Here is a 21,763-nt window from a genome sequence, read left to right on the forward strand (position 1 = left end):
GGTTCATGAGTAAATGCAACAACATGAATGGAAACGCCTTTTTTCGATCTTTCATGAACCATAACTGATGAACGGTAAAGGTCAAAATCGACATTATTGAACTTGACCTCCATTTTGTCATCAGTAACAACATATTAAAATTTGAAAAACTTTGGTTGGACAGTTCATGAGTAAATGCACGGACACGACTGGAAAGGCAATTTTTCAATCTTTCAAGAACCATAACTCCTGAACGGTAAAAGTCAAAATCGTCATTATTGAACTTGAGCTCCATTTTTTCATCAGTAATACATTGTAACATATTAAAATTTGGGAAGCTTTGGTTGGACAGTTCATGCGTAAATGAACGGACACGACTTGAAATGCCATTTTTCAATCTTTCAAGAACCATAACTCCTAAACGGTAAAAGTCAAAATCGTCATTATTGAACTTGACCTTCATTTGGTTGTCAGTAACAACATATTTAATTTATAAAAGCTTTGGTTGAACGGTTCACGAGTTAATGCACGGACAACATTTGGTTGCCGCCCGCCCGACTGCCCGCCGTACATCCCCAAATCAGTAACCGATATTTTTGTCACAAAAATCCGGTTTAAAACAATTAAAGATTTGTATAGACACTGCTCCAGTTTGATTTTAAATGTTTATGAATTATTATTATTTATAAACAAAGCAGACAAATACATTATAGCATTATTTTAGAGAGAAAAATATTTATGAGGGCACAAGTATATATTGTGTGCCCATTTCCCCCTATTATTTCCATCCTGTACCATCCAAACCTTCATCAATCTGGGAATTCATGGCAAGCCATAACTCTACAATGTTATGGTAACCCATAACCTGCATAGTTCATTAATTCGTAAAGAAAATTTTATAGATCATCTAAAAAGTAAAATCACAAAATTGCTGAACTCCGAGGCAAATTCAAATCGGAAAGTCCCTTATCAAATGCAAAATCAAAAGCTCAAACACATTAAACGAACGGACAACAACTGTCATACTAAGTAATTCTGACTTTGAACAGACATTTTCGTATTTAATAATGGTGGATTAAACCTGGTTGTATATATCTAGCCTAACCTATAACATGTTGACAGTCGTATAAAAGTCCATTATTTTTACAACGATGTGTGAACAAAACAAACGGACATAATAGGTAAAAAATGTCTAAAATAGGAGTACAGCAGTCAACATTATGTTATCATCTTATTCACTATAAAAACAAACAAATATGTAAACAGCCATTTACCATGGCACAAACACACAATGACGGGATGTATAAGTACAGAGCCACGTCATATGTAACAAAGAAACAAAAAGGGCGAGAATAGATTCAAAATTAAAGGTTGACGTACAAATCAGTCATGTTTTTTCGCTAGATCTCTTGTAAAACAGGGACTGGGCATACTCTTTAAATAATGTCAGCTATAATGGTGTCAGTATATTTATTAACAAATGTAACTTAAAGTCATGGAGCTATAAACGCTTTCATCTCACTCTCTTTCATACGAAATAAATGCCATTTTTCTGTTCTGGTCAAATCAAAAGCACCTTTCTGTTTGTAGTACTCTATCGAATTCACATTCCAATTCAACACAATAAAATCAAGCCTTGAACATTGCTTCTCGATTCCTACCTGAAATTTAAAAAAGGAATGAATGTTTTTTTTCGATTTAACTACGGTTATAAAAAAAATCTAGAATTTCTAAAACGTGTTTATAGAACGCTTATTTTGTATTAAATGCGTAAAACACAATTTGCTATGGGTAAATGCTGAATGCATGATATTAGACGTTAAGTGAGCACATTGACCTTGTTTACAGAGACAACTAGCATTTTCTATATGATAAGTAGTTGCATCTATATTATACCGGTTTCAAGTATTACGGCATTCCATGTACATCTTATTTTATCACTTAGAATCTGAGATCAGATGAACGAAGGCTGGATGATCATTGTAGACTGGTTCCGAGACAAGGCTGACACATTAAATCTTTAAAGTTTCTGTGATAAGATGGACGAATTCTGGTTATAAATGTATCATTGAGTTTCTGGGATAAAATAGACAAAGGCTGGTTAGATAACTGAGTGTGAGATGAGATGAGCAAAGGCTGGTTAGATAACTGAGTGTGAGATGAGATGAGCAAAGGCTGGTTAGATAACTGAGTGTGAGATGAGATGAGCAAAGGCTGGTTAGATAACTGAGTGTGAGATGAGATGAGCAAAGGCTAGTTAGATAACTGAGTGTGAGATGAGATGAGCAAAGGCTGGTTAGATAACTGAGTGTGAGATGAGATGAGCAAAGGCTAGTTAGATAACTGAGTGTGAGATGAGATGAGCAAAGGCTGGTTAGATCTTTGAGTCTCTGTTTAATTGTATTAATTGTTCTTCACTAAAGTCGAGGCTAATATGACCTAAACATATTGTATATTGTTGTTATTGGTGTCGTTTAAAGGTGTTTCTTTTTTTACTTTGTGTTGCTAAAAAGATGCTTTTCGTTTGACGTTAACCCAATTTTTTATTTTAATCATACGATATATTCCTGTGAATAAAGGATATAATTTATAAAACAATATTTCATTATGTAAATGTTTAATTTATAATTCTTTTATTTTTTTAAGTTTTAAACTCTGTTGTATTCAATAAATCTGGAAATATGGCAAAGAAGACTATTATATAATATTCTTACATAAACTATATCTTAAATAATTTTCAAAATCTTATTTCATTTAGGATATTGTTCCGCGCATTTTGAGAATCACAGGATTACCTTTGTAACCGATTTCCAAAGTTGTGTTCCAATTCCTTTCCCTCTAAATTCCGGTTTTACATACAAATCTTCCATGTAAATACTCCTACCCTCCCAAGTAGAGTAGGAGTAATAATACAAAGCATACCCGACTAGTAGTGGTTTATCTGAAATAGTACATAATTATTTTTTTTGTGGTTGATCTGAACATGGAAGTATTATCTGAATTAGCACATATGTTTGAAGGGGTTTAACTGAAGTGCCACATATGTTTAGAGTGGATGTTATTACATCTTTCTAGTGCAATGCTATGACTCTTAGTCAGGCTTTGCTACACGTATTGTATTTTTTGGGTTATATAAAGCTCTTTATATTTTAATGCGTTTTGGATTTCAAATATGTTGGCCTCGATCATAATGAATAAAACATTTCATGTCGAAATATGCACATTTGATTGATACATTTGAAGCCTGTCAACCTGGCTAAAAAATATATAGTGACGTGTGTATGTCCTTCGTTGGGTGTTTGTGTAAACATCGAGTAAGTAATAAAAAAAAACCGATAGACTAGTTACCTTTTAGTTCTGCTACAAAACAATGATAAAACTTTTCTTCCCCAAATCCATCAGTTCGCAAAACTACAATAAACATGTATTGATTTCAATAAAATGCTTAATTTTCATTCATTTAATAATTTTGTATAATACATATAAGGTTACTCTAAAGAAATTCCTAATAAAATATCTCCCTGATTTATCGCTCCACTTAAACTCTATTGGCTGCATGGTATACAAAAATGTAATGCTATATTTTAAAATGAAATAGCTAGCTTCACAATTCACAAAAAACCACAATGATATTGCGGTAAAAATATCAATTCTTGCTCCTGAAAACTGAAGTTATTTAGGATAAAATTAATTAAAACGCTTTATCTCATACAGTCTAGGCATCGCTTGCTTAATATTAATTTATCAAACACAAATATTAAAAATAAATGACGCGCGCTCGCACCAAATTTTCAACAATAAACTTCTAAAGACAAATATTTAATTTTGAGTGGCCTTATATGGTTTTAGTTTTGCTTCGGTTCGCGAACTTTTTCCAAGGCCAAATTAAATAAAGTGATAATTCAGTTCTGTTTCCTGCATTCCGACCTACTCTTGAATTGCATTATACCCTTACACATTTCATGGTCATTTATATGAGTACTGATAAATTCCAGACAGTATTGGTTAAGCACTGTAAACCGTTTCCCTGTACTAGGAAAAAAACATAAAATTAGAAATAAAACACAAGACGAAGAAACTCGTCACTCCAATCTCCATGACCTCCCAGTTAAATGCTGAAAAGATCAAACTACGCTCGGTGTAAAATATCTACAAATACAAATATAAAGCCTACCCACGAGTATACACCATCAATGAAGGAATTATTTATTACTTATTACTATAAAGATATTGCGATTGAATCTAGAATCTTCTATTTCAGTTTGAAAACAAAAATGAGATAAAAGAGAATCTGATTATAATGCAATTCAGGGAATTGTGCATGTCCAATATAGTGAAGAAAAAAGAAAATAACGCAGACAAAATTATTAGAATATCTCTCCATGGAAGTATTATATTGACTCGATAGATACTACTTTCAAGATCCATAAGCGTTACCAGACGTATCACCATCATATTAACGTGTTGCCCTTTACATTGTCAACTAACATTAGATTTTTCTTTACCATTATCTTGGAAACTTTATCTGAATAATTAAAGAATCAGATGTAATACACCAAAACGTTAATGTAATCTCCATCAGGTTCATCTTTTATCTATTTCTTCGCATCTCTTTTTTTCAAATTGTAGTGTGCATCGGAAAGTTTTTTATGCATCAATGATCAATCAGATTTAAGACAAACACATGCATGTCGCAAATGATTTGGTAGGAATGAATAATAAGTTTGAATCCTGAATGTAGATGCATCGAAGAAAGATATCAGCAGAAAATTGATAAAAGATTCCGTGCTACTGTAACTGTTCAAGCTTGAAAAATGAATTATAAACATCGTAGATGGTGATATCGGAATCAATTATACATCAGCAGTGAGCACAGAACACTTGACTCATTTAAATTCATAGGCTGTAATATCAGTGTTGCTTAATATCAAATAAATTGTCGCTCAATGCCAAATACTTTTTATTATGATCTAAAATAAAGTAACAGGAGCATGGGTTGTAAACCGCTTAACTAGATATTTACCATAAGAAATTACTAAATCTTTTGTCAAACACGAATGGGTTGAGAAAATATACAATTTCTTAGTGCACCTTAGTGCCAAAATGTTGGGGCACCCCCCCCCCCCCACCCCGAACAGGTATAAAATGATTAAAATACAATTACACACCATCTGCAGTGATCTTAACTTGTTCCTCCATTTTTTCGTATACAGCAAGTTCCTGTAAACCAATTGAATTGATGATTTTATTTTAATAACATATCATAATAAAAAAAAACTGTTGTGTGAATGAAATGAAAGCTATGACATTTTAAAATAAAATATGGAAAGATAGGTTTTATTATATGCTTTAAGAAAATAAAAAAATAAGAATGGTGCCACCGAACTTGTTTTCTGGTTACAAGTAAAATATTAAAATTTCACCATCATTCCAGTATAAAATTGTACTATAAGAGTTATCTCCCAAAAAATGTCAACTTGTAATATGATTATAACAAGTGAAACTGCGAGCTACTGCTCACTGATGATACCCCCGCCGCAAGTGGATAATATTAATAGTGTAAAAATATGCAAGTGTTCGGTAAACAGAAAGTTGTCGAGTGATGAATCTGAAAACGCAGCACACGGTATATAGCTGACTTATATAAACCCTGAAACCAAATTTCAGAAATCCTTGTATTGCATGTATTGTAGTTCCTGAGAAAAATGTGACGAAAATTTTCAACTTGGCTATCATGTGTAAAATCATACAAGTGATCGGTAAACAGAAAGTTGTCGAGTGATGAATCTGAAAACGCATCACACGGTATGGCTGACTTATATAAACCCTGTAACCAAATTTCAGAAATCCTTCACTTGTTTTGTAGTTCCTGAGAAAAATGTGACGAAAATTTTCAACTTGGCTATCATGTGTAAAATCATACAAGATTGAAGTGATCGGTAAACAGGAAGTTGTCGAGTGATGAATCTGAAAACGTATCACACGGTAAAGCACACTTATATAAACCCCGAAACCAAATTTCATAAATCCTTGTTTTGTAGTTCCTGAGAAAAATGCGACGAAAAATATTCATGGGACGTCCGGACTGACAGACTGATGAACTGACGGAATGACGACGGAAGAATGGATGGATGGACAGACAGAGGTAAAACAGTATACCCCCCCCTTTCTTTTTTTTTTTTGAAAGCGGGGGTATAATTAAAGCGGGGATATAAAAAGACATATTGGTATTAATTGAAACATTTCAGAAGGTGCAATAAATCACTTATTTTCTTTTACAAAACCAAATATCTTACACATAAATTGCAAGTGTGTCTCAAAATTTGCAGATTAATACAAAGAACTTGACCAATTGTATACTGCTATTGTAGCACAAACCAAGGTGGCGGTACTATGAAAAATAAATCTGCCTTAAAAGGTTTTTATTATTACATAAATCAGAACGGCATACTTACATTTGTATTAATATGCTCCTTATTTTAACAGTTCATACAATGAACAAAAATCAAAATTCCGCGGCAAATAAACTTTAGATACTAAAAAGGGAGGTAATTAAATTACACAAGAGGTGATAATAAGCAAACCTTGGCATAGGAAAGTTTATTAATACTGAAGATCTAATAAGTGATTTCTAGCGTTTATTTCATCTTACCTTTATTAGGTCTGCGATCTGTTCGCAATCGCCTGGTTTTGCAAGTCTCACAATGAAATTAGCCATGATCCACGCGTGTGATGTTTACAAAGGTAAAGTAGTAAGGTGATAAAGTCATTGTCGGTGTCGATTGGATAGGATATTGACGAATTCACTTTCTGAAATTCAACTACCGTGTACTTTTGATTTAAAAAAAAAAAACTAGATAAACGGGCGCTTTTTCACGCATAGTTTTCAGTGAAGATTGTGGCTGCCAATTATTTGATATTAGTATAAAAAATTATATATATTATATCGAAAAGGTGTGTGTTTATGAATCATTTATATATTTTCCTCTGAAACTTTGTTACAAATTTTATATACCATTTATTACACAAGGAACCATGTCAATAACATTTCTCGAGAGGAAAGAGTTTTCAGAATTTTTCTTCAATTAAAATTAATTATAAAGAAACATATATTCCATGACATGTTTACCAATTCATGATACAAAATCACAACACGCCGACTTGAACTAAAATATACTTTTTTTCACTTCAGTTTTTTGGACTTTTGAAAAACAATGTTGTTGTATTTAAACACCTCTTCCAAGAAATTTGTTTTACGTGCAAATGTATAAAAAATGCGTTTTTTAATCCAACGGCAGTCATAGGTTTGAACGCTGTTTTCATTTTACACTTGTACGCTCAAACCTATAATTGCCGTTGGATAAAAACCGCAACTTTTATACATTTCCATGTAAAACAAATTTCTTGATAACGGGGTTTGATTACAGCACTAACAATATTTTCCAAAAGACCAAAAGAGTTAAAAAGTATATTTTAACACAACGCATTTCACTAACAGGTCGAACAATGTAAGTTCTTTTTTAAAATACCTGATGCCTGCTATTTGCGATTTCCAAATAAATTGATCACCAGATGTAACAAAATGGATCTTAAATTAATATAAATTTAATATATGTTTTAATATTAATGTTATATATATAAGCAAATTAATAATAGATCTCACAGGTTAGGTCCCTCGTGGATTAAACAGGACAAAAAGAACAGAATATAAACTGCTGCTATAGAATAGAGGGTAATAGGTTTGATATAGGAACAGAAATGCTGGCTTTCAACAGACCACATACGGACCCCTCAAAGAGTTCTTAAAATGCATAGAACATTTTCACGTCTCAGTTTAAGGCCTCATCTGTACATTCGAATGTCCCTATATTTATGGTGGTTACATAAACTACACAAAAACCAGTACTCTTTCGGCTCATATCGGCCTCTGGTAACTGTTTTTTTTCAAATAATCTTTCTCTGCTTTTGTTCCTCAATTCCTATCAAAGATCTTATCATCAACTTTGTGGTAACACATATGAAAATAGTGAAATTAACCTTTTTTTCAAGTGAAGAACAATCTTGTAATGCTTTATATAAATCACGTGCTTTTATGGATCTTTTAATTCGGTTAAGTTTTTTACTTTTCAACTATTTGCAATGCACTTCCACATAATCGTTTAAACCACAAACCCATTGGTGGCCTTCGGCTGTTGTCTGCTCTATGGTAGGGTTGTTGTCGCTTGGACACATTCATGGGCGTCAAGTTGGTTACCTATTCCCTATTCCCTATTCGTTACCTATTCCCTATTCCCTATTCGTTGCCTATTCGTTACCTATTCCCTATTCCCTATTCGTTACCTATTCGTTACCTATTCCCTATTCCCTATTCCCTATGCGTTACCTATTCGTTACCTATTCCCTATTCCCTATTCGTTGCCTATTCGTTACCTATTCCCTATTCCCTATTCGTTACCTATTCGTTACCTATTCCCTATTCCCTATTCGTTACCTATTCGTTACTTATTTGATTTTTAATATCCTTCCCCCTTTTTAATTATGGCATGGAATAGTTTAATATGGCTGCCGTTACCATGGAAACGGCACAATTGTGAAAAAAATGAGCTTTTGGTTTTTGGTGAACTGTTTGGATATGCTTCAACTCAGAATCATCATATTTTAAAACAATGTAGGTGCCCACTATATACAGGTGTTGGATGATTTTGGCGATCATTGGAACTACTATGTTGCCATGGAAACTACACCAAAATTTTCAAAATTCTCAAAATGCTCAAAACTTCATGAAACTTCACAGTAATGATGAGCAACATTGGAGTTGGAATTTCCAAAATAGGTCTTGTTACCATGGAAACAATGCAAAAAGGTCAAAAATTTCAAAAATAAGAATTTTCCGCAAACTGGATGAAACTTTACAGGAATGGTAACTGGCATAGGCAGAGTTGGATTTTGAAGTTAGAATTTTCAAAATGGCCGCCGTAACCATGGAAACAGCAAAAATATCAAAAATTCAAAATGTTCAAACTTAATGAAACTTTGCAAAAATGTTACTAGACATCTGTAGATGCTCTCTTTGACTTTGGAATTGTCAAAATGGCTGTCGCTCACCTGGTAATAGGGGGAAGGGGTGCCTTCCGTTATTGCTAGCAATTACAAATCTAGTTGTTAATAGTCCTACATATGGTAATAGTTCTGAATTGGTTGAGGTAAAATGATCTTTTTATGACCTATTTATATGTGTTTGTGCTCAACCGATCCTTTTACTTCATGTTCGATACGCATTTGTTCCTTACTTGTTTTTTATACGTTCTACCTTTTAACTGCTTTATGTCCGTATGTTTGAAGATGGATCTTGGTTCGATGGGATGAAATCACCGTGTTAGCGCTTGCGTAAAAACGAAGATGTGGTATGATTACCAATGAGACAACACTCCACATTAGACCAAAATGACACAGAAATTATCAACTATAGTTCACTGTACGGCCTTCAACAATGAGCATAGCCCAAACCGTGTAGTCACATATAAAAGGCCCAGACATGACAACCTCATACAATTCAAACAACAAAACTGACGGCCGTATTTCATATACAAAAAAATAAACGGAAATATGTAACACAAAAACAAACGATAACTACTTAATTTCAGGCTCTTGTCTAGGGACAGGCACATACTTACATAATGTGGTAGAGTTAAACATGTAAGCAGGGTGTACATCGTTTCGGAGCATGCTATTACCTTGTTTAATTCGTTCCATCACTCGCTTATAATTCGCTTATAATACGTGTATCTTACGTTGCACCTTTTAAAACATGATTTTCAATTGTTTTGTTGTCTCTGGTGGAAGATTTGGGCTCTTAGAGGTGATATAACTCTATAAGTGCATTTGTATCCGTTCCAGCGGTCGGATAATACCCTGTTAAATATTCGTTACTATTTCGCTTTTAAAAAGTTTGTTGTACGTTGCACCTTTTAGAAAAGGATTTCCAATTGTGTTCATATCTCTGGTGGTAATAATAGGTAACGAATAGGTAACAGGGTATTAACCGAGCGCTGGAACGGGTACATGCGCGCTAATAGGGTAATTTCATCTCTAAGGACACATTCTTACCACCAGATACCTGAACACAATTAAAAAACGATTTATTTCAAGGTGCACCGTATACCCCGCGCATTAAAAGCGAATAAGTAACGAATAGGTAACAGGTTATTTACCGAGCGCTGGAACGGGTACATGCGCTCTAATGGGGTCATTTCATCTCTAAGAACACATTGTTACTACCAGACATGAACACAATTAAAACACGATTTATTTCAAGTTGCAGCGTATACCCCGCGCATTAAAAGCGAATAGGTAACGAATAGGTAACAGGTTATTTACCGAGCGCTGGAACGGGTAAATGCGCTTTAATGGGGTCATTTCATCTCTAAGAACACATTGTTACCGTCTGAGACCTGGACATAATTGAAAATCCTTTTCTAACATGTGAAACGTATAAAAAAATGTATTATAAGCGAATAAGTAACGAATAGGTAACGAATAGGTAACAGGGTATTAACCGAGCGCTGGAACGGGTACATGCGCGCTAATAGGGTAATTTCATCTCTAAGGACACATTCTTACCACCAGAGACCTGAACAAAATTAAAAAACGATTTATTTCAAGGTGCACCGTATACCCCGCGCATTAAAAGCGAATAAGTAACGAATAGGTAACAGGTTATTTACCGAGCGCTTGAACGGGTACATGCGCTCTAATGGGGTCATTTCATCTCTAAGAACACATTGTTACTACCAGACATGAACACAATTAAAACACGATATATTTCAAGGTGCAGCGTAAACCCCGCGCATTAAAAGCGAATAGGTTACGAATAGGTAACAGGTTATTTACCGAGCGCTGGAACGGGTACATGCGCTCTAATGGGGTCATTTCATCTCTAAGAACACATTGTTACCACCTGAGACATGGACATAATTGAAAATCCTTTTCTAACAGGTGAAACGTATAAAAAAATGTATTATAAGCGAATAGGTAACGAATAGGTAACGAATAGGTAACAGGGTATTAACCGAGCGCTGGAACGGGTACATGCGCGCTAATAGGGTCATTTCATCTCTAAGAACACATTCTTACCACCAGAGACCTGAACACAATTAAAAAACGATTTATTTCAAGGTGCACCGTATACCCCGCGCATTAAAAGCGAATAAGTAACGAATAGGTAACAGGTTATTTACCGAGCGCTGGAACGGGTACATGCGCTCTAATGGGGTCATTTCATCTCTAAGAACACATTGTTACCACCAGACATGAACACAATTAAAACACGATTTATTTCAAGGTGCAGCGTATACCCCGCGCATTAAAAGCGAATAGGTAACGAATAGGTAACAGGTTATTTACCGAGCGCTGGAACGGGTACATGCGCTCTAATGGGGTCATTTCATCTCTAAGAACACATTGTTACCACCTGAGACATGGACATAATTGAAAATCCTTTTCTAACAGGTGAAACGTATAAAAAAATGTATTATAAGCGAATAGGTAACGAATAGGTAACGAATAGGTAACAGGGTATTAACCGAGCGCTGGAACGGGTACATACGCGCTAATATGGTCATTTCATCTCTAAGAACACATTCTTACCACCAGAGACCTGAACACAATTAAAAAACGATTTATTTCAAGGTGCATCGTATACCCCGCGCATTAAAAGCGAATAGGTAACGAATAGGTAACAGGTTATTTACCGAGCGCTGGAACGGGTACATGCGCTCTAATGGGGTAATTTCATCTCTAAGAACACATTGTTACCACCTGAGACATGAACACAATTAAAACACGATTTATTTCAAGTTGCAGCGTATACCCCGCGCATTAAAAGCGAATAGGTAACAAGATTATTTACCGAGCACTGGAACGGGTACATGAGCGCTAATAGGGTAATTTCATCTCTAAGAACACATTGTTACCACCTGAGACATGGACATAATTGAAAATCCTTTTCTAACAGGTGAAACGTATAAAAAAATGTATTATAAGCGAATAGGTAACGAATAGGTAACGAATGGATAACAGGGTATTAACCGAGCGCTGGAACGGGTACATGCGCGCTAATAGGGTCATTTCATCTCTAAGAACACATTCTTACCACCAGCGACCTGAACACAATTAAAAAAACGATTTATTTCAAGGTGCACCGTATACCCCGCGCATTAAAAGCGAATAGGTGATGAATAGGTAACAGGTTATTTACCGAGCGCTGGAACGGGTACATGCGCTCTAATGGGGTCATTTCATCTCTAAGAACACATTGTTACCGTCTGAGACCTGGACATAATTGAAAATCCTTTTTTAACAGGTGCAACGTATAAAAAAATGTATTATAAGCGAATAGGTAACGAATAGGTAACGAATAGGTAACAGGGTATTAACCGAGCGCTGGAACGGGTACATGCGCGCTAATAGGGTAATTTCATCTCTAAGAACACATTCTTACCACGAGAGACCTGAACACAATTAAAAAACGATTTATTTCAAGGTGCACCGTATACCCCGCGCATTAAAAGCGAATAAGTAACGAATAGGTAACAGATTATTTACCGAGCGCTGGAACGGGTACATGCGCTCTAATGGGGTCATTTCATCTCTAAGAACACATTGTTACCATCAGAGATATGAATTTAATTGAAAATCCTTTTCTAAAAGGTGCAACGTACAACAAACGTACTATAAGTGAATAGGTAACGAATAGGTAACGAATAGGTAACAGGGTATTAACCGATCGCTGGAACGAGTACATATGCGCTTATAGGGGTATTTCATCTATAAGAACACATTATTACCACCAGAGATATGAACACAATTGGAAATCCTTTTCTAAAAGGTGCAACGTACAACAAACTTTTTAAAAGCGAAATAGTAACGAATATTTAACAGGGTATTATCCGACCGCTGGAACGGATACAAATGCACTTATAGAGTTATATCACCTCTAAGAGCCCAAATCTTCCACCAGAGACAACAAAACAATTGAAAATCATGTTTTAAAAGGTGCAACGTAAGATACACGTATTATAAGCGAATTATAAGCGAGTGATGGAACGAATTAAACAAGGTAATGGCATGCTCCGAAACGATGTACACCCTGCTTACATGTTTAACTCTACCACATTATGTAAGTATGTGCCTGTCCCTAGACAAGAGCCTGAAATTAAGTAGTTATCGTTTGTTTTTGTGTTACATATTTCCGTTTATTTTTTTGTATATGAAATACGGCCGTCAGTTTTGTTGTTTGAATTGTATGAGGTTGTCATGTCTGGGCCTTTTATAGGTGACTACACGGTTTGGGCTATGCTCATTGTTGAAGGCCGTACAGTGAACTATAGTTGATAATTTCTGTGTCATTTTGGTCTTATGTGGAGTGTTGTCTCATTGGCAATCATACCACATCTTCGTTTTTACGCAAGCGCTAACACGGTGATTTCATCCCGTCGAACCAAGATCCATCTTCAAACATACGGACATAAAGCAGTTAAAAGGTAGAACGTATAAAAAACAAGTAAGGAACAAATGCGTATCGAACATGAAGTAAAAGGATCGGTTGAGCACAAACACATATAAATAGGTCATAAAAAGATCATTTTACCTCAACCAATTCAGAACTATTACCATATGTAAGACTATTAACAACTAGATTTGTAATTGCTAGCAATAACGGAAGGCACCCCTTCCCCCTATTACCAGGTGAGCGACAGCCATTTTGACAATTCCAAAGTCAAAGAGAGCATCTACAGATGTCTAGTAACATTTTTGCAAAGTTTCATTAAGTTTGAACATTTTGAATTTTTGATATTTTTGCTGTTTCCATGGTTACGGCGGATATTTTGAAAATTCTAACTTCAAAATCCAACTCTGCCTATGCCAGTTACCATTCCTGTAAAGTTTCATCCAGTTTGCGGAAAATTCTTATTTTTGAAATTTTTGACCTTTTTGCATTGTTTCCATGGTAACAAGACCTATTTTGGAAATTCCAACTCCAATGTTGCTCATCATTACTGTGAAGTTTCATGAAGTTTTGAGCATTTTTAGAATTTTGAAAATTTTGGTGTAGTTTCCATGGCAACATAGTAGTTCCAATGATCGCCAAAATCATCCAACACCTGTATATAGTGGGCACCTACATTGTTTTAAAATATGATGATTCTGAGTTGAAGCATATCCAAACAGTTCACCAAAAACCAAAAGCTCATTTTTTTCACAATTGTGCCGTTTCCATGGTAACGGCAGCCATATTAAACTATTCCATGCCATAATTAAAAAGGGGGAAGGATATTAAAAATCAAATAAGTAACGAATAGGTAACGAATAGGGAATGGGGAATAGGTAACGAATAGGTAACGAATAGGGAATAGGGAATAGGTAACGAATAGGCAACGAATAGGGAATAGGGAATAGGTAACGAATAGGGAATAGGGAATAGGTAACGAATAGGTAACGAATAGGGAATAGGGAATAGGTAACGAATAGGCAACGAATAGGGAATAGGGAATAGGTAACGAATAGGGAATAGGGAATAGGTAACCAACTTGACGCCCATGACACATTCCCCATTTCCTTTCTCAATTGTAATTGATTAAATGGTCGTGTGATTGGTTTATAAATATGTTGCAACTCATAAATTAAATATAAAAAGGAGATGTGATATGAAGTAAATTGGATGTAATTAAGCAATTTTAAACAACAGTTCGGCCTTCGACAATTAGAAAAACCATAGATTACATCTATGGAAAAACCAATACCCAAATGAATGGTCGGCTATAAAAGGTGCCGACATGAAAAATATGAAACAATTTAAAATGAAAATAGTAAAGACATTTTTTTTTTACAAAAAAACAAATATTAAAAATAAATATTACAACCAAGAACTAACAACAACCAATACATTACAGGCTCCTGACTTTGGACATGCACACAAAGAATGTGGCGGGATTAATTATAGATATAATAAATGGGGTACGAGTGCCAATGAGACAACTCTAAACCAAAATTACTAATAAAAAAATCATAAAACTAACGCTATTTAAAGCCTTCTTTTTTAAAGAGAAAAGTAAATCTGCTTGATTGTATACTTACTGGCGGTCCTACTAAAAAGCGCCCGGGAGTGCCCGGGAAAAGAAAAAGCGCCCGGGGAAAAGAAAAAGCGCCCGGAGAAGGAAAATTAGCGCCCGGAGAAGAAAATTAGCGCCCGGAGAAGAAAATTAGCGCCCGGGAGAAGAAAATAATAATATTTTATAACAATTTTTTTTTTCCTTAAAAAATAACTAATCTTTGCTTGTTTTGTCCTTAATATAAATGGGGATATGTACGATGCTACATCTAAAGTGTTGTTGCACTTTTACATTTTAGATTTCAAAATTGTATATAAGTAAGTAAATAATTATAAATAAGAGTATATACAATATATAGAAGAATCATGAAAGACATTGTCCTCGATCAAAATGTATATTTTGTTATTTAAAAATAATCGGTGCCTGAGGTCTAATATTTTCGCAACTGCATGGTGAACACTTTTTTATACAGATGCTGAGATAGATTTATTATATCATTTTATAAAACTAAAACTGCTTCAACATGTTCAATGGCTATGCTTATCAGGGTTTTAATGCATAGACTTAAATTTAAACCAAACACCTGTTTTTACCCCCTTGTTTTAACTACGGTACATGTATAGTACTGCTTTTTTTCATGTGCTGATTTATTATGTGTACCTCTTTTAATTTTTGATTAAATTAATATTTATCTGTGAAATTTGGGTTGTCTTATACATTTTTCATTTTGATATCGTTTTTGAAAAACATGTCTTTTGATGTCTTACATTTTATAAATCTTCCGCATAAACTGTGATCCATTGTTATCAATCTTTCGAAAAGTATTCATATATTATTGTTAAAATTGAAATATTCATACTTGTTTTTGTGCTTTATTGCAAATGTCTATAATTAATTGCCTAAAATAAAAAAAAAAAAACAATTTGCATATCTTAACAAATTTGTCTCCTGCCAATAAAATATCTATATATTTTCCCCGGGCGCTTTTTCTGTTCCCCGGGCGCTATATTTTCTTCTCCGGGCGCTTTTTCTTTTCCCCGGGCGCCTTTTCTTCACCCGGGCGCATTTTAGTAGGACCCCTTACTGGAGGTGTAATGAGACATTAAAGCTGTTCATAATCCCCTTGGCAACATGTATGTACATTTCAGACATATTTTTTTATCTTTAATAGTGTAAATATGTTCTTGTACTGTTATGAATCACTATGTATGACCAAACTCAATAATTACCCGTTTTAAATACCTTTACTTGATATATTCATCAACACTTACCGTCAATTTGGAGATAATTTAACGTTGACATGTTGACGAAGTAAAAAAAATAAAAAATATACTGCCGAAAAGAACACACTTTATATAACCCGAATATAAATTGCAATCACTGATATGTCCTAGAAGTAGACAAACTCATAAACAAATGTAAGTTGTTTGTGTGCTTTGTATTGATCTGATGACGACGGTAAGCTTTTGTGAATTAATTGTTATAAAAAATAAAATGTGACATGATTGCCAATGAGACAACTATCCACTAAAGTTCGAATGAAGTGGATTTAATAGTGTTTTTTTTTTGTTTTTTTTAGAGTTCACGGGAACTGATACACCACTGTCCCATGCAGGTTAGGAATACGGCGCTTGGAATCAGTAACCATGTTTAACCCGCTACATTCTGTATAGTGTCAGGAGCCTGTAATTCATTAGCCGTCTTTAGCTGTACATCATACTTGTTTTTGTTGTTTTTATACATATCAGGTCTTAAGTTTTCCTGTTTGAATTGCTTTATACATTTGTCATGTCGGGCCTTTAAAAAATTACTATGAGGTACGGGCTTTCTTCATTGTTGAAGGCTGTGAGGTATCCGATAGTTCACTACTCTGGTGGTACCTAAGTTGTCTCATATGCAATGATAGCACATTTTCTTATTTCATATAACATGCAATGATAATAATGAATGCGTTCAGTGTCTGTGAGAATGGTAAATGATATAAAAGAGCCACGGTGAAAAAGCACATTAAAAAAAATATTTGTAAAACTGTTAAAATGCATACCGATGAACTCAGTAATTAACAAAGAATATACTGCTTTGTTATTATTTATTTTTTAAAAGATTTATTAATATCACTAAAGAAACAACAATGAATGAGGTATTATGTTTGTTCATGTCAGAACATTTTACATCACATGAATTGTAATACTACTCAAATTTTTCCTACTCCGTCATCAGAATTTTGTAACGTTTGCTTTGTCTTGTTGATAAGCTGCTGAATGTTCGAACTCCACATGCGCGTGCTTCATATCAAATAAGCTAAATAGTTCTTTCCTGAACTTTGGACTTGTCAAACAATACATAAAGAAATGAATGGTATTGTTTGTGTATTGTAAGAAATTCGAAATCGCCCAAACAAGGTCTAAAGCTGCACGTCTTTCAGCGGATGCACCTGGAACCCAAAATTTGTATCCAATCAAATAAATAGCTATTGGCAAAGTACATGTAAAATACACAATATTTACAGTTAAAAGCATTATTGTCACGTGGGAAATTTTCCTCAAACGCCGTTTATTTTTACTGTGACGTCCATTTGTTTTGGGAATATGCCCATTGCGGTATGCAGTAGAAGTAGAAGGGATTGGCAGGTCTATTTTTAGATTCCGGCCTCCAGGATCTTTATGGCTTTCAATACGTTTGTTTGACATCACAATTTGGCGAATAATAAAAATATTACATACCATCATAACTGCAAATGGGCCAATACAAAAAGCGCACAAATCAATCCATGGCCAAACTGAGAGAATAAAACTTGATATCCCATAGCATCCCTGGTTTCCGTCTAAAGCAACTGTTCCAAATAAATGGCCATTTAAAGTACATAACAGAAAGCAAATTGATATAACTGCTATTTTAGCATGCTTCATGGTACAATAGTCTCTGCTTTTGAACGGCAAACAAACCGATATACATCGATCAATTGTCACGGCTACCAATATCCACGTGCTGAAATCTAAAGTAAAATATACAAGAAATACATGCAATTTACATCCGAAATTCGAAAACGATCTCAAATCAATGTCAAAAGCGTGTCGGAGCCATTGTCGTAAAAGTCCAGTGTATAATACAGAAAGGTCTCCGAACGCAAGTATAGTTAAATAAAACATAGTTGTAGAGTTCCGCATGGACTTTCGTAGTAGAACAATGATAGACAGAATATTTGCAAATGTTCCAACAATAATCAGACATGGTGACAAATATTTCCAGATATTGACAGATGCAAGATAATTTGTATAATCTTTCATAGACAATGTAGAATTTTCAGCCATTTTCTTTTTACCACATATAATATTTTCAAAGAGATATGGTAAGATTGCCAACGATTGTTTTGTTCAAGGTTTCATTGTCTATTGTAAACTGTAACAATTGTAAATGTCTCGTTTCACAGAAAGTTCTATGCCTGTATGATGAGTTCTCTACTGGTGTTACATCTAGGCATACTCATTGGAAGTATATGAATGGTTTATCGCTGAGTCTTCCGAATATATTAACTATTCCGAAAGGAGCACAATTATTTTTGTTTTGTTTTACTGTTTATAAAAATTGTATCTTTATTGAAAACAGTAGATCCGTCAATGCCATTAGAAGCTATTCTGACATTATTCGATCACACTGTTGTATCCGATTTCCAGTTTACAATTCAGGTCACCACGAGACCACTTGTTATGGTTGTAACACTATTAAGTTGTTAACTGCAGACGGACTCTCGAATTTCCCAATCTAGAAAATAATTAGAAATATTCATTACATATTTACACAGGAAACAATCTACTTCAACATGATTTAATTGACATACAATAAAGGCATACTAAAACAAAAACTGATAGACAATACACAAGACAATTATCAATTAAAAGAAAGTTTACACCAATATGAAGCGTACACGTAAAGTGTACGTTCGAATGTATATATCGAATGTTTTGATATCTCAAATCAAACTAATACACGATCCCTGCAGTGTAGATGTCCGTTAGATGCTCTCTCAAAGACGTTCACCCCATTTTCATCTATCGTACATAGACACACTCACTAACGGTCACTCACTACCATGTATCCAAACTCAACATCAGCATTTGTATCTTACATGTATATTTTGAGTAACACTTGTCCAGGCTCGTTTTGTGACCTCTGCGACGTTGAATGTGCATACAATTGTACGTCAACTCTAACTGTATTGTATATAGTATGGTAGCACTATATTCGAGAATATTATACAATTATTTCTAGAAGTTAATCATTATATGATATTGGACAATGTCACGCCTATCAAATGAATAATTGATGAAGGAATTAAAACATAAGTTAGATATTAAGACCTTAAGGCCTTTGAAATTACTTTAACCGAAAACATCAAACCTTACTACCCAGTTAATACTTCCATGATCCATCGTAAGACTTTATGGATTTATTGAGTTATTGCTTTAAATTAACGAGGATGACCTGTTATCAAAAAGAAGAAAGAAAACTTTTGAATTATAAGCGTCAACAGGAAACAGCGAGAGTTTTCATTAATTTTAATGTGTGGGCGATGTGTTAATTAATAAAGTACTATATTTCGTCTACACTTACACCAAAACGAAAAAGAAAATCCTTTTTTCTATTAAAAACGACAGATTTAGGTCCTTAGTTGCTCTGAAACTTTTTACTTGTTTGGCTTATAATTATTTTGATCTGAGCGTCACTGATGAGTCTTATGAACACGAAAAGCGCGTCTGGCATATTAAATTTTAAGTCTGGTACCTTTTGATAACTATTAAGGTTAATCATTTATGTTAAATACTTTTGTCTTCGTGAATCTTAATTAATATTTTAGAAATAATTAGGGCACATTTCTTTAGTTTCAGCAAAATAATCCTTAGATTCAACAAAATAAATATAATTTCAAATTTTGATCTATTTCTTCATTAAGGAAACCCTAAAAATCGCCTACTAATCGGACATTTTGTATAATACACGATTCTTAAAAATATCCGGAAGACAGTTGCTTATTACCTTAGCTTTTTAACAGCTTATCCAACAAAGATCAAAGGACAACTTCAGGTCACCGTACGGCCTTCAACAACTAACAAATATAATAAACCTGTACGGTATAGTAAGCCAGAAAAAGACTCCGGGATGACAGAATTTCAAACAATTTAAAAAGAAGAAAAACAGCAGCATGATTAAAGTGAGTATCATTAAACGAAAGACCGTAAGGCAAGCAGCAATCATCAGCAATCACTTTAGACTTATAGATTATCGGTGATCATCTCAACGAGATTGATTTTCTCGCTTGAGCCGGGACGGCGAAAGCGAGAAATGCAATCGAGTTGAGATGAACAATGATAATCTATTTATCGCTATTTTACCTATGACGACGTTGTCAATTTCATGTCAATTTCGTTAGCAACGCCACGTGCATGCTTAGTTCCTAGCGATAATTATCCATCTCAAGCGAGTAGAATGATATGAAAATTATCACAAAAAAAGATGAAAGGAAAAATGCACAAAATAGCGATAATACAATTTACATACAAATAAATATTCTTATACGCTTTATGCCGCTTACCCCAAAATAAGTTGGGAAATTGTGCGAAAAAATGTAACATTCAGGTAAGATATAAAAATAATCCCTACCTGCCACGATCTAAAGCATAACAATGTATAAACGAGTGTTTCCCTTGTTCAGTTTTTGCTGCAAATTATCCATGAGATAAAGTGTGTTTATATTGGCCATACTCTACATTTGTTACACTGTATTATCTAATATATCGTATCAAAATCAGCACTTAGAATGCTTTACTCTCTATCTACTTCAATGGTATTCTATAAACACCTCTTGTAAGTGTACAGATCATAATTTTTCTTAGTGATTAATGCGTAGTTATCTTAAATAATTAATTAAAAGCTGATGTTTGCTTGTAAACAAACGGTCAGCATCAAAAGAACCGTTTTGAAGACAGCATTACAATTTAGACAAGTAATGTAAACTATTTGCCTCAAATGTTTACAAGTGAGCTCACTTAAGTCTGCGCTTGCTCAACTGGACATACAGGTTCCATGTTTATTATATATATATTTTTTTGAAAATATAAAATCATTGATGCCTGTTTGACGTTTTGTCTTCGATGATTTCTTCAGCCCAGTAGTTTAATGGTACTCTTGAGTTGACACGACATACATGTATCATTGATATGTCATGTTTGTAAATATGATGTAATCAAAACGTTTTACATTCACGTTTTACTATGCAAGTATTACGGGGCGCCGAATGGGACTCTTGTGGTTTTGTACTCAAAATTAAATTTTGTACGGACAAAAGTGACTTTTGTTCAACAAAAATAAGTTCAGTTTAACAAAATTTGTATCATACTACAAATTCAAAATTTTGTCATACAAAATTATCTATCAGCGGACAAGTCACTTTTGTCATGACAAAATTCATTTTTGTTACACAGACTTGAATTTTGTTACCTAATTTGAAAATTAGGCGACAAAAGTCAATTTTGTATTCAAATTAGTTTAGTTTGGTTTCTGTGAACTAATTTGCATACAAAATCGACTTTTGTTACACAAAATTGACAAAAATGAATTTTGTCTCAACAAAATTGACAAAATTGACTTTTGTCTCAACAAAATTGACAAAATTGAAT

At 34.2% G+C, this 21,763-nt stretch overlaps 2 protein-coding genes across 3 annotated transcripts; both read right to left on the bottom strand.

The window, feature by feature from the left end:
* Positions 1-1,432: 1,432 nt before the first annotated feature.
* LOC139517806 (thialysine N-epsilon-acetyltransferase-like) lies at positions 1,433-6,774 on the bottom strand. Of its 2 annotated transcripts, none has more exons than XM_071309253.1 (5): positions 6,632-6,774; positions 5,148-5,199; positions 3,328-3,390; positions 2,775-2,920; positions 1,433-1,640 (listed from the first exon to the last, which is right to left on the bottom strand). In XM_071309253.1, exons 1-5 carry the CDS (start codon positions 6,695-6,697, stop codon positions 1,473-1,475), a joined length of 495 nt encoding a protein of 164 aa, XP_071165354.1. In that variant the 5' UTR covers positions 6,698-6,774; the 3' UTR covers positions 1,433-1,472. The 2 variants fall into 2 exon arrangements, with proteins under 2 accessions (XP_071165354.1, XP_071165355.1); XM_071309254.1 differs by lacking the exon at positions 6,632-6,774 and adding an exon at positions 6,435-6,499.
* Positions 6,775-17,172: 10,398 nt separating this feature from the next.
* On the bottom strand, positions 17,173-18,847 carry LOC139514992 (mu-type opioid receptor-like). Its single transcript, XM_071304554.1, has one exon. The coding sequence runs from the start codon at positions 18,398-18,400 to the stop codon at positions 17,306-17,308; it is 1,095 nt and encodes a 364-aa protein (XP_071160655.1). The 5' UTR covers positions 18,401-18,847; the 3' UTR covers positions 17,173-17,305.
* Positions 18,848-21,763: the final 2,916 nt, after the last annotated feature.

The sequence above is a fragment of the Mytilus edulis genome, chromosome 3 (assembly GCF_963676685.1).
Source record: "Mytilus edulis chromosome 3, xbMytEdul2.2, whole genome shotgun sequence".
In the NCBI taxonomy this organism is placed as follows: Eukaryota; Metazoa; Mollusca; class Bivalvia; order Mytilida; family Mytilidae; genus Mytilus; species Mytilus edulis.

Excerpts from the sequence above, each read along its gene's own strand:
- LOC139514992 (XM_071304554.1), bottom strand. The coding sequence starts at position 18,400 with ATGGCTGAAAATTCTACATTGTCTATGAAAGATTATACAAATTATCTT.
- LOC139517806 (XM_071309253.1), bottom strand. The coding sequence starts at position 6,697 with ATGGCTAATTTCATTGTGAGACTTGCAAAACCAGGCGATTGCGAACAG. Across the intron at positions 3,391-5,147 it reads AGTTAAGATCACTGCAGATG|TTTTGCGAACTGATGGATTT; the intron begins GTGTGTAATTGT and ends TGTTTATTGTAG. Across the intron at positions 1,641-2,774 it reads TTTGGAAATCGGTTACAAAG|GTAGGAATCGAGAAGCAATG; the intron begins GTAATCCTGTGA and ends TTTAAATTTCAG.